General features: G+C 38.5%; 1 protein-coding gene across 2 annotated transcripts; it reads right to left on the reverse strand.

The window, feature by feature from the left end:
* Positions 1-634: 634 nt before the first annotated feature.
* Positions 635-9,392, reverse strand: LOC102222269 (nuclear receptor-binding protein-like). Of its 2 annotated transcripts, none has more exons than XM_005803128.2 (18): positions 8,807-9,392; positions 8,342-8,597; positions 7,602-7,724; positions 6,965-7,066; positions 6,788-6,877; positions 6,582-6,622; positions 6,261-6,355; positions 6,061-6,144; positions 5,909-5,967; positions 5,142-5,240; positions 4,915-5,047; positions 4,140-4,230; positions 3,951-4,001; positions 3,313-3,448; positions 2,971-3,024; positions 2,814-2,877; positions 2,093-2,148; positions 635-2,016 (listed from the first exon to the last, which is right to left on the reverse strand). In XM_005803128.2, the coding sequence occupies exons 2-18, from the start codon at positions 8,570-8,572 to the stop codon at positions 1,921-1,923; spliced, it is 1,605 nt and encodes a 534-aa protein (XP_005803185.1). In that variant the 5' UTR covers positions 8,573-8,597; positions 8,807-9,392; the 3' UTR covers positions 635-1,920. The 2 variants fall into 2 exon arrangements, with proteins under 2 accessions (XP_005803185.1, XP_023203901.1); XM_023348133.1 differs by having other exon boundaries at positions 8,342-8,600.
* Positions 9,393-10,304: the final 912 nt, after the last annotated feature.

Here is a 10,304-nt window from a genome sequence, read left to right on the forward strand (position 1 = left end):
TCTGCCGTTTTTGAGACGCAAATAATTAAAATACGACCCAAAGTCTTAGAGAAGTTGAAAATGAGGCTTTGATAATGAAGAGCAGCAACCAGAGTAGAGAAAGACAGAGGAAGTTCGAACTCTTTCATTGATCACAATGGGAAATGATCATATGTTCAACTTTATTTACGGGGTTTTTTTTTTATCTTTGATTCAAAATGTATATATTTTGTAGTTTTGGGTTAATTACTGCTCTGAGTGTGTTTTGATTCAGGAAACAAATTAATCGATTACTAAATTAGTTGACAATTATTTCAATAATGGATTAATCAAAATAAATTCCATCAATTGTTTCACCCGTACTGGAGATCCATTCTGCCTATATCATAGTTATATGATAAGAATTTATAGTTATATGATATAGGCAAAACTTTTCTTTTGGGATACATATTCTTGAATTGACACATAAGAACATGGCTGGATGGAATAACAGATAGCTTGATGAGATAAAGGAGTCATTGATATATGGATAAAACTGACTTTAAATCCAGAACAGGACAGTAAATAAAGTCTGAGAAAACAAAGGAAAAACTCCATGTTGTGTTGCAACCCTGCTTTTTATACAGCTTTTAAAAATTGAGTCAAACACATCAGAGATAATGTGATTTTTTTTTATTACCATTTTAGTTGAGGAAGTGAAAAAGAGGGTAAAAGCGTTGTGGAAACAGCACAGTGTCCAGCATACAGAGTACATGATGGTTACAGGCATGCCAGGCAGTCCCACACTCGTATCTACAGACCCTGTCAGGAGGTAGTCACAGCGCGGAGGACACAGCTCAGGCTCACCGACATCTTTATGTTCCTCCAAGCGCCGCGTGCAAGCCAGAGCCCACGGCTGGACAAGTTTACGAAAAGAAAAAGAGCAAAACAAAATTTCCACTTATCCGATAGAAGTGGATTGAGTCAGTAACTGAAGAGCAACAAAAATCTACTTCCGGATGAGCGAAAACGGATTCCATGCATTGCTTTTCCTTTTGGACATGAAGCAAATGTGTATTCAAAGGTGAAAATCCAGAACTTGAAAATTAATCACACCAACTTACTAAGTGAACAATTAGACCTAAAGAGAACTGGTTGTTGAGTGCTGCAATGTTTGCACTCAGTAATTTTTCATAGAAACTAACACCTTGATTTAAAGAAAAACAGGGAATAAAAGTATAGAATCAGATCCCGGCCTCTGTGCTGGAAGTGAAATAGATCAAAGAGAGATACACAAATAAATAGATTTTTATATATATCTTAACCTGCTCATCTGATTGTGTTGCAGCTGAAGGGTTTATGACTACATGTGTGATAGAGGAACTCAAAAGCAAAACTGAAATTGCTTATGTTTCTTCCGTAGTTTTCCCACCTGAAACTGATCCGAGGTCAGCAGGCACCTCAAAAGTTTAAACGACCAGACTTTAAGCTCACAACACTATAAACACACGCTTCAGTTTGTCGGAACAGCAGACAGACACACAACTCCATTAAATGATTTAAGAAAAAAAAAATTTTTTAAATGCAACTTCAACACTGACTTAAGGAAAATACTGCTGTTATCCATTTTATTTAGCTTTCTTCTACCATTTCCTTACCACTGAAAGAAATAAAGCATTTGTACTTTCCATTAGGCTTCAATTACAATTTCCTCTTTCAAAAGAGAAGAAGATGGCTGTATGTGGTGGGAGAAATTAAAAATAAAAATAAAGAGAGACCAACAACCACTTAGTGGCAGCTTTTCCCACTAGAAGATACAAGAAGACGCTGCAGGATCTGCAGTCAGACCAAGGCTGCCCTCTCAGTTCTCTCTAAAGCTTTACAGCGATGTCAACGTGAAGCAAAAGCTAGTCCTGCTGCTGAGGACGAGGAGGACTCAGAGAAGGCCTGGCGAGTCCTCGGCTACGATGAAACGGTCACCGGATTGAGAGAATCGTTACGGCTGTAGAACTTGGAGAAGGCCTCTTCGAGAACGCACGCGAGCCGCGGCTGATCGCCCTGCAACGGCGAAAAGACGAAGTGAGAAGGATTCCACCTGGGATTTCTACAGAGAATCAGAGTCCTCTCTGCTCACCTCGCTGATGAATCCCAGCTGGACGAGCTCCACGGCCAGCTCCTGAACGTTCTCATCTGTGCAAAAGAATAAAAGAGATCACAAATTAAAGTTTTTTTTTTTATTTATGAAACATAACAGTGGCTTGTTTTCTGTCACCACCAACTTCTCTAAGTTCATTTGACTAGAAAGTCTGGTTCGTTTGGCGGGGGTTTGAACATGTAATCAAATTCTGATGCTAACTGGACCGGAGACCAGGAAGCAGACTATAGTGCACGGCATTCTGGGTAAATTCAACCAAAATAAACACGCAAGTGTAAAGCTAGCAGGAGAAATGGCTCATAATCTTTTATCAAACAATCCGACAAACACTAAAATTTGACATCACTAGATTTTTTTGTTTACATTTTGTGAAGGCAGTTGGGCTCTATGTCTTCTTCAGAGGTTTTTGTGTCAATACCTTGAGTGGTTTTTGGTGCAGCGCCACCACAGGCAAAAGGGGGAACAGGTTTTTTTTTTAAAGGGTTTGGTTAATTTGACCCTGTGAAAGTGAACTGCAACAACTAAAAATGTAACTAATGTCACAACTCTGGTCCTAAATTCAACCAAGTCTACCAGACTATCAGATGTAAATTTAGAAGAAAAAAACCCATCTGCAGCTAAAATAAACCATGCAAGCACCCAAATTACTTTTAAACCATAGAATAACCGCATCGAGAAAATTTACTCAAGTTTTACTTACTTGGTAATAAATCACAGCTCAAGTGCCTGTTTAGTTTATCCTCAAGTTTCAACAACAACGTCAGCTAAAAGAAAAACAAAATAAGTCAATATAATTTGAGCACAAAACTTTTCCCAACATTCAGAAGCAGAATATTTGCCCCTCGACTAAAACATACGTGATGCTTGGTGCCCTCATCGACAGGCTCGATGTTACACTGCATCTGGAGGACCTGGCAGGACAAATAAAAACGTGTTTGAGACTTCTTGTATATTTCTGCCATGAAATAATTAGAGCAGAGTAAGACGGCAAACGATGTCCAGACAACTTGTTCTTCAGAGAATAATGTGTACACTTTTCATCGCCCTGAACAAACCGATTTGACACAGCAGCTCATATATTTTCACTATACCCTAACTAAGACTTCTCCCTTTTAATGATGTAAAAAAAAAAAAAAAGACACCAAAAAAACAATGCGAATTTGATGCATTAGAAAGTGTCTGAGGACTGCAGTTCCCACCTTCCTGGTCTCAACCTCTGCAGGTTCAGGTGTTGGGGATTTGACTGACGGTGGGACGATGGGCGACGTAACGGCTTCCTGCTGAGGTTGCTGTGGACGGGGCATCCCGAAAGCAGTCAGCGGATAAATCCCATTCCTGATAACATGAAGAGGGAAAGCAGTAAAACATTAGAGCTTCAGCATTAACAATAAGAGTGACAAAAACAGAAGAACTCACAACTTCTTTGCTAATTCTTCAGGATACCAGTAACAAAGAAATTTGATTTTAATCAGGAAACATCAGACAATAACTGTATTCAATCATGTTTTCCAGTTCATTGAACTTTTTTGATTGAACAGTGGAGAAGAGTCAAAGTAACACTCCGAAGAATAGTGTTAAGTTTTCAGAAATCATTCCTTGAAATGTATTATCATAAATCAAAATATCACGCTAAGAATTTTTTCATGTTGACAGTAAGCAATATCATAAGAAATACCATATTATGAACCCAGAGATGGAAATATGTGCACAAATGTTGATACTCGAATCCAAACAGTTGCTTTTTAGATGTTGGTAGTAACTTCACCGTCACTTTTTCCAACCAACTGAAACCTAAAGTGTTTTAGAAATTAGATTAGCAAAATAAATCTGCTATTACCTCACATCTTCCAGAAACTTGTCCAGTTCTAATGCAGGAAACTGGGAGAGCCTGATAAGAAGGGGAAAAAAACAAATAAAACCTGTGGTGTTTGTAGCTACATCTGCATTTATACACATGATTCTGCCTGTAATCAAATCAAAATAGTCAAAAATTGCAATCAGTTAATCTCCAAAGTGAAAGACTTACTTCATCTGAACTCCGTTCTTGGCTTCAACGATGACCAGGTTGGGGTCCATGTTCTTCGTCATCTCCTCTAGAGCGTTTTCTGGAATCATATCTGCAGAAACAAAAACGGAAATCTGTCGATGCTTCCTCACAGAAAGAAAGCTGAAGATGGAAGAAGGCTTGAAGTTTGTCCTAAGCTGATTCACAAACTAAAAAATAGCTCTGGTTGCACTTCCAGAACTTCCTGAAGGCTCCAATCTGCTCTGATTTTTCAGCTGATCTTTGCTAAATGTGAGACAACTTCTATTTAGGGTTTCTACACAGTCTGGAATGGGAAAATTTTAAAAAAATTTAAACACTGTACTTAAGAATGTTTAGTAGCAATACAACAGGTTTTTGTTGTATTAGTGCAACAAAAACCTGCAACAAAGTCAGCATCATTGAATCTTTCATGTACAGCAAAAAATACTGTATTACTGTACGCACGTTTGGTCCTCAGCTCTAACATAAAAGTGCTCATTAACAAACTATAAAAAGTCACAATTTGTGGGATTTAAGCTAAGATTGGTGAGAATAAAGCAACAATACAGAATTTCTTTCAACACTGAGCTAATCTTTGCCACAAATCCTGAAGGTTTAGTTCCTGCTCAGCACTATCAGATTTACAGCTGAGCAGCTTCAGACTCCAACAGCAGGAAATGTTTCTGTAACCCAGAAAGTGCAAATAAGCGAAGCAACTTAAAAAAACTTAATAATATAAACGGATGACACAGTTTGAATATATGTGCTGACGTACGTTGGTGGCTGACGATGCAGTGTGCGGCTAGCAGCTTGAGTAAGGGCACCTCAAACAAGGCGGGGTGGAACAGCAGCTCTTTGGCTGTGGGTCTTTTGCTCGGGTCGACCTCCAGACACTTCTGGATGAATTCCTGAAAATGTGAGAATGGCGGAAAATAATAAGATGCAGAGTTTGTGCTGCTATAGCTGACTGAGATCTTAAGCTGCGGTTTATTCTTCACTGACCCGCTGCAACGGGTCTTCTAGGGACTGAATGGCACTGTTTATGGCTTCTTGGGACACATATGACGAATCTCCATTACTCTGGATTTCCAAAACAGCCATCTGGCAAAATGATCGGACAAAAAATGAGAATAAGTCAGGGTTCATACACTTCAAGTTTACAAAGTTATCTTGTACAAGTGTACTAGTCTACTACTGGCACCAAGTAAACCAAAATATAGCAACATTTTATGTTATGAAATAGCTCTCTTACATACACACTATAAACCTAACTGGTCTGAGAAAGTTACAAAAAAAAATCTCTAAAAACATTCTCGCCAAGTTTTCTGGCATTTAGTAAATAGAAATAATTCTAACTAACTCTAATTCTAATTCTAACTAACCTAAAACAAAAAGAGTTTAGACTAACTTAACTTCCGACCGTGAGACGATAAATGTGCATGCATCTTTTTTATTATCTTTAAGTTTCTTGGCCTAAACTGTATGTAACATTTTCCAAATTTAGACTTTTAATCAAACGTTAGATTTCACTTCATTACAAAACTGTGAGGTCTGAATGTTAGCATTTTTTATACAGAAACCAAGCAAAGCACTTTGAAAATCTTGAAAACATCTAATTGAAATTCAAGCTTTTAAGGATTTCAAGACCCGTACAAACCCAAAATACAAAACATGAGTGAAAAGTGTACTGCTCTCGCTACTAGTCATTATTTAAAAAGAATAAATACTGAAAAGAAATTGTCAAAAACATGAATCTCACTGTCTCTCACCTCTAAGGCGCACATTCCAAAGGAATAAATATCCACCGCTGTGGTAACATTGGCAACAGCTGGAAGCAGAAAAAGGTAAATTCATATGAGAAAAAGAAAACAAAAACAGAACAGAGCTGCCTGACATTATTGTGAACTCTGCAGGATCTTGCCTCCATATTCTGGAGCAAAGAAGTGGAGGCACTTCTGCTCCTCCCGGCAGGTTTTCACATGGTTATTGATGGTGTCGGGGGCAACTAGAAGAGAAAAAAGGAGAACTCTTTGTAAACTGTGTCTGTGGAGAGACACGGTACTGGACTTGAGCTCATAAAACTGATCGTATTAATTCTAGAACATGTGAGCCGTGGCTCACCTGAGCCGATCTTGATGAGTCCGTTGTGCTGGATGAAGATGGTGTCGCAGGTGAGGTTGCCGTGGATGATGGCAGGTTCACAGGAGTGCAAGTAACTGGAGGCGAACACACAATAGTTACAATGACTTCTATATGTTGCTATATATAAGTTGCTTCTATAAGTTGCCACCTTAATAAACACCTAGACTTGGAGTGAAATCAATATTCTATTCATGTTTATGTTACACTGCATTAATAAATAGCTGTGCTGACTTATCAAAGTTGTAGCTCCTTGTAAAGATTTGTTCAGAAACAGTGTGTATCTAATTATAGCTAACTAACCTGAGGGCAGACAGTATCTGCGTACACCAGCGCTTCCAGGCCTGTCAGAAAGCAAACAGATTAGCAGAAATTAATTCTTGGCTAAAATATGTTTAAAAGAAAAACAAGAACAGGTTCAACGGGATTTGTATTTTAATCCGAGTTATAAAGCCAATTTCAAAGTTGAGGAATTTGAACATCTGGCGATGCAGCCGAACTTTTCAGACCTTTTCATTCATGGTTTTGTGGTTTTTCTTTGTTTTTTTCAGGAACTGCTTGAGACTGCCGGATGACATGTACTCAGTGATGAAAATGACCTGCAAAAAATATATATAACAATCAAAATGAAGACTAACATTTTTTCCATGTGATTTAAAAAAAGTAGTAGTGACATGTTTTCATACCCTGGCTCTGTTTTCCTTCACATCTGCCCAGTACTTGTGGAACTTCACAATGTTCAAGTGATCCAGCTGGATTAAATTGTCAAACACAGCTTTCACCTTTTCCTGTCATATAAAAGAGGAAAAAGTTACTTTTAAGTACAAAGTTAAGTTGTTAAAAAAAAAAAAAAAGATAAAACGACTACACTCAGTTTTATTCCCTGTCATTTTTCACTGAATCGGTCATGGCGCAAGAATAAAATGCAACTTCTGCAGCTCTTAGTGATGGTGCATTCCATTTGCAGTCCTACACTGAACACCCAATATTAAAACTTTAAGTGTCGAAGGTCTTCAACCCAATCTAAAAATTAACTGGAAATCAGCCTTAACGTGTGACCAGAAGGTTGGGAACCCAAACCTTTCAACTAATTTTCCCTGTCAGTGAACGCACCATAACTAGAGACCAGATCTTTCACTGGAAAAAATGTGACAGGTACTCTGAAGGACAGAGTGCCTGTCAGAGTTAAGTGTAATTTCTAAAACGCTAACACATAACTGTCTGTATTAACAAAACCATATAGAAACATCTTCTTTCTTCCTAGTGTGTAAACAGCAACAAGTCTGACTATTTTAATTTTGGATGCTTTTCAACGCATTTTACCTCCTGCAGTTTGAAGTTCTTCCTTTCTGAGAACATGACTTCATTCCACACCACCTCAACCCCTTCCTCTGTGTCCATGGCCAAGTAAGCATTATCGATCCCAGGCACATTACGCTGATTCACCTTTAATGAGGGAAAGAAAAACAATTAGAGCACTGGTATGCGAATCATTAAATCCCAGTTGGTAATCAAAATGATGGTGATTACAAGAGACTATTTGAGCTGCTCTAACCCAAATTTAAAATGAACAGTAAAATGTGGTAAACAGACAAAACTCTATCTAATCTGGTTTAGTCTCTTGAAAGTATTTACATTTGAATCATTTTTCACATTATGTGACAAGGATTAAACTAGTACAGAAAATGGATGGGTGGTCAAAGAAGCAGCTGTATAATAACAATGCAGACACTTTATACAAGAAAATACACTTGTAAAAAGAGATATAGTTTAATATGATGCACTTCTGCATTTTGAAGCACAAAAAAGGTAGTAAAATCATCTGCTTGCAATACTTTGTTTTATTAGTGCAGATACCTCTGTACCATAACTTAATGCAGAACGGCAGCTCTATAGCTGTTTTTGTCACGTCAAATTCTTTTATTTCTCTATTATCAACAGTTTGATTAGTTCCAGATTATGTATACAGTATAGCTCCAATTCCCAACAAATCCCATCTCCATTTCAAAGACAAACTTCCCCGTTTTGTGCAAACTTAAATGAAGCTACTCAGTCACACATGCCTCTTCCCTGCGTTTCTGCCAGCGTCCACACGGGCTTTCCTCCAAAATCTCTGACTCATCCTCGCTCTCCTCTTCCTCGTCCTCCGTGGCAGCAGTGGGGGGAGGCTGGGTCACCGTGGACACCGGCGGCGACACGGATGCCACCGCTTGGCCTGCGGGCGGAGCTGCCCCCGAGTCTGGCTTCGTCTCCTGGGCAGGATCCGGGGCCTGCCTGCTCTCTCCTTCAGACATCTTCTCCGCTGTCAGGCCCAATAGCCTGCTGCATGAAACAGAAACCATAACATAAACATATTAATTACCTTTAAAAAGAGCTCTACACATTTTAAAACTGGCCTAAAGAAGAGAATGACAAGTAGTTTATTAAGAGGACAGCAGCAACAGAGGAAGTTAGCATTAATTCTCTGGCTTTAACAGATAAACGTATCTCAAACAAAGGTGAACATACTTTATAAAAGCAGTACTTGCCTGTAAAAAACGACAAAATTGACGATTGCAGCTCCAGTTTACCAGAGTCCCACTGCTACAGACCAACCTTGGCAGAATGTTAAGTCCTATTAGCTTTAAATCTCAGGTTCCTCAACGGAGAGACGGCTAGCCCTGGCGCTGCTAGATCCTTGGTTATGGTCAGTTACGAACTTAAGAGCAGAAAACCGCCACTTAGTTTGCAGCAACGTTCAAAGCGGATTGTTTTTGTTTCCTGAAAACGTGTATTAACGACTTAACTTTCTTTTGCTACCAAGCAAGCTCGTTGCTAACCAGCAACGGTTTCAGCAGCCCACCGCCCCTTTGCTGCCTCTCAAGACTCCAGCCTGCTAATGTGTGCTCTGAAAATAGATCCTGCTGTTGGTTTTGAGAAGACGACACAACACTGCAACAGAACTAATCGCGTTTACTGGTTGCTGACATCATAACAGCTCACAAAACATCGATATGAGACACAGAAAAGGCGGTTAACTGTGTCAGATAGTGTTTCTTCGGACACAACGGCTGACGACTTGAGAGCTAGCTGCAACATTTAGCTGCTTATGATGGCGACAACTTCCAGATGCACACTGCACTAACGAACCGAGGCTGGTTGCCAGGTAAAACTCTTACTATCCCCCTTTATGGCCTCCTAAGGAAGGTGGAACGAAAATTGGAGTATTTACAGTTTTGTATTTACATTTCCTTCTTTCACATGTTTGCTGCATTAAAAATTTCAAACAGATCTTCTTATTGTACTCTTTAAACAATGGTTCTCGTCTTGCCACTTTAATTAAGAAACATCTGAAATGCCATCTGAAGCCTTGATGTTTAATGGGCTATAAGAATACAAATGCAGGCCTCGCTTTTTAGAGTTTAATTTGTATTTTGTTTAAAAAATACATATATATTCCTTTCACTGCATCATCACACACTACATTTTGTGTGTTTTTTAAAATAAAATCACCCCCAAAGCACATTGAAATTTGTGGTGTAGCATAAAAAATTGTCTCAAAGTTACAGACATCAACAACAGTCAGGAGAAAACTAAAATTGCACAACCAAAATAAAATGTAAACTGCTGAAATCTGGCATAAAATAACCATAATTTGATCAGAAATTCTATGAGGCAGAACATTAATACTAATGAGAGAGAGACATATACAGTAATGCAAACTACAGCATCAGCATGATGTTTGATTTCTGTAACTTTCCTTAACTGTTAGGCCACAACTTATTTAGGATTTTTGTTTGTTTGTTTTAGATTGTTTAAAAAAAAAAAAAGAAGCTCAAACTGTTTTTTGTGTTTGAGATACTTCAAAATGACGACTGTGTAAAAATGCAGATTTTTCTCCAATCTGGCAACTTGTCCTCAACCGCCCTGTGTTTGTATTTGTTATGGACGCTGGCTGAGCGCAAATTCAACCAATCAAAAACAGATAAATCATGATTGGTTGGTTTTCTGCTACAGAAAAAGAAGTAAAATATATTTTATTCCACT

The sequence above is a fragment of the Xiphophorus maculatus genome, chromosome 15 (assembly GCF_002775205.1).
Source record: "Xiphophorus maculatus strain JP 163 A chromosome 15, X_maculatus-5.0-male, whole genome shotgun sequence".
Classification (NCBI taxonomy): domain Eukaryota; kingdom Metazoa; phylum Chordata; class Actinopteri; order Cyprinodontiformes; family Poeciliidae; genus Xiphophorus; species Xiphophorus maculatus.

Excerpts from the sequence above, each read along its gene's own strand:
- LOC102222269 (XM_005803128.2), bottom strand. The coding sequence starts at position 8,572 with ATGTCTGAAGGAGAGAGCAGGCAGGCCCCGGATCCTGCCCAGGAGACG. Across the intron at positions 6,145-6,260 it reads ACTCATCAAGATCGGCTCAG|TTGCCCCCGACACCATCAAT; the intron begins GTGAGCCACGGC and ends TTTCTCTTCTAG. Across the intron at positions 4,231-4,914 it reads CTGCATCGTCAGCCACCAAC|ATATGATTCCAGAAAACGCT; the intron begins GTACGTCAGCAC and ends TTGTTTCTGCAG.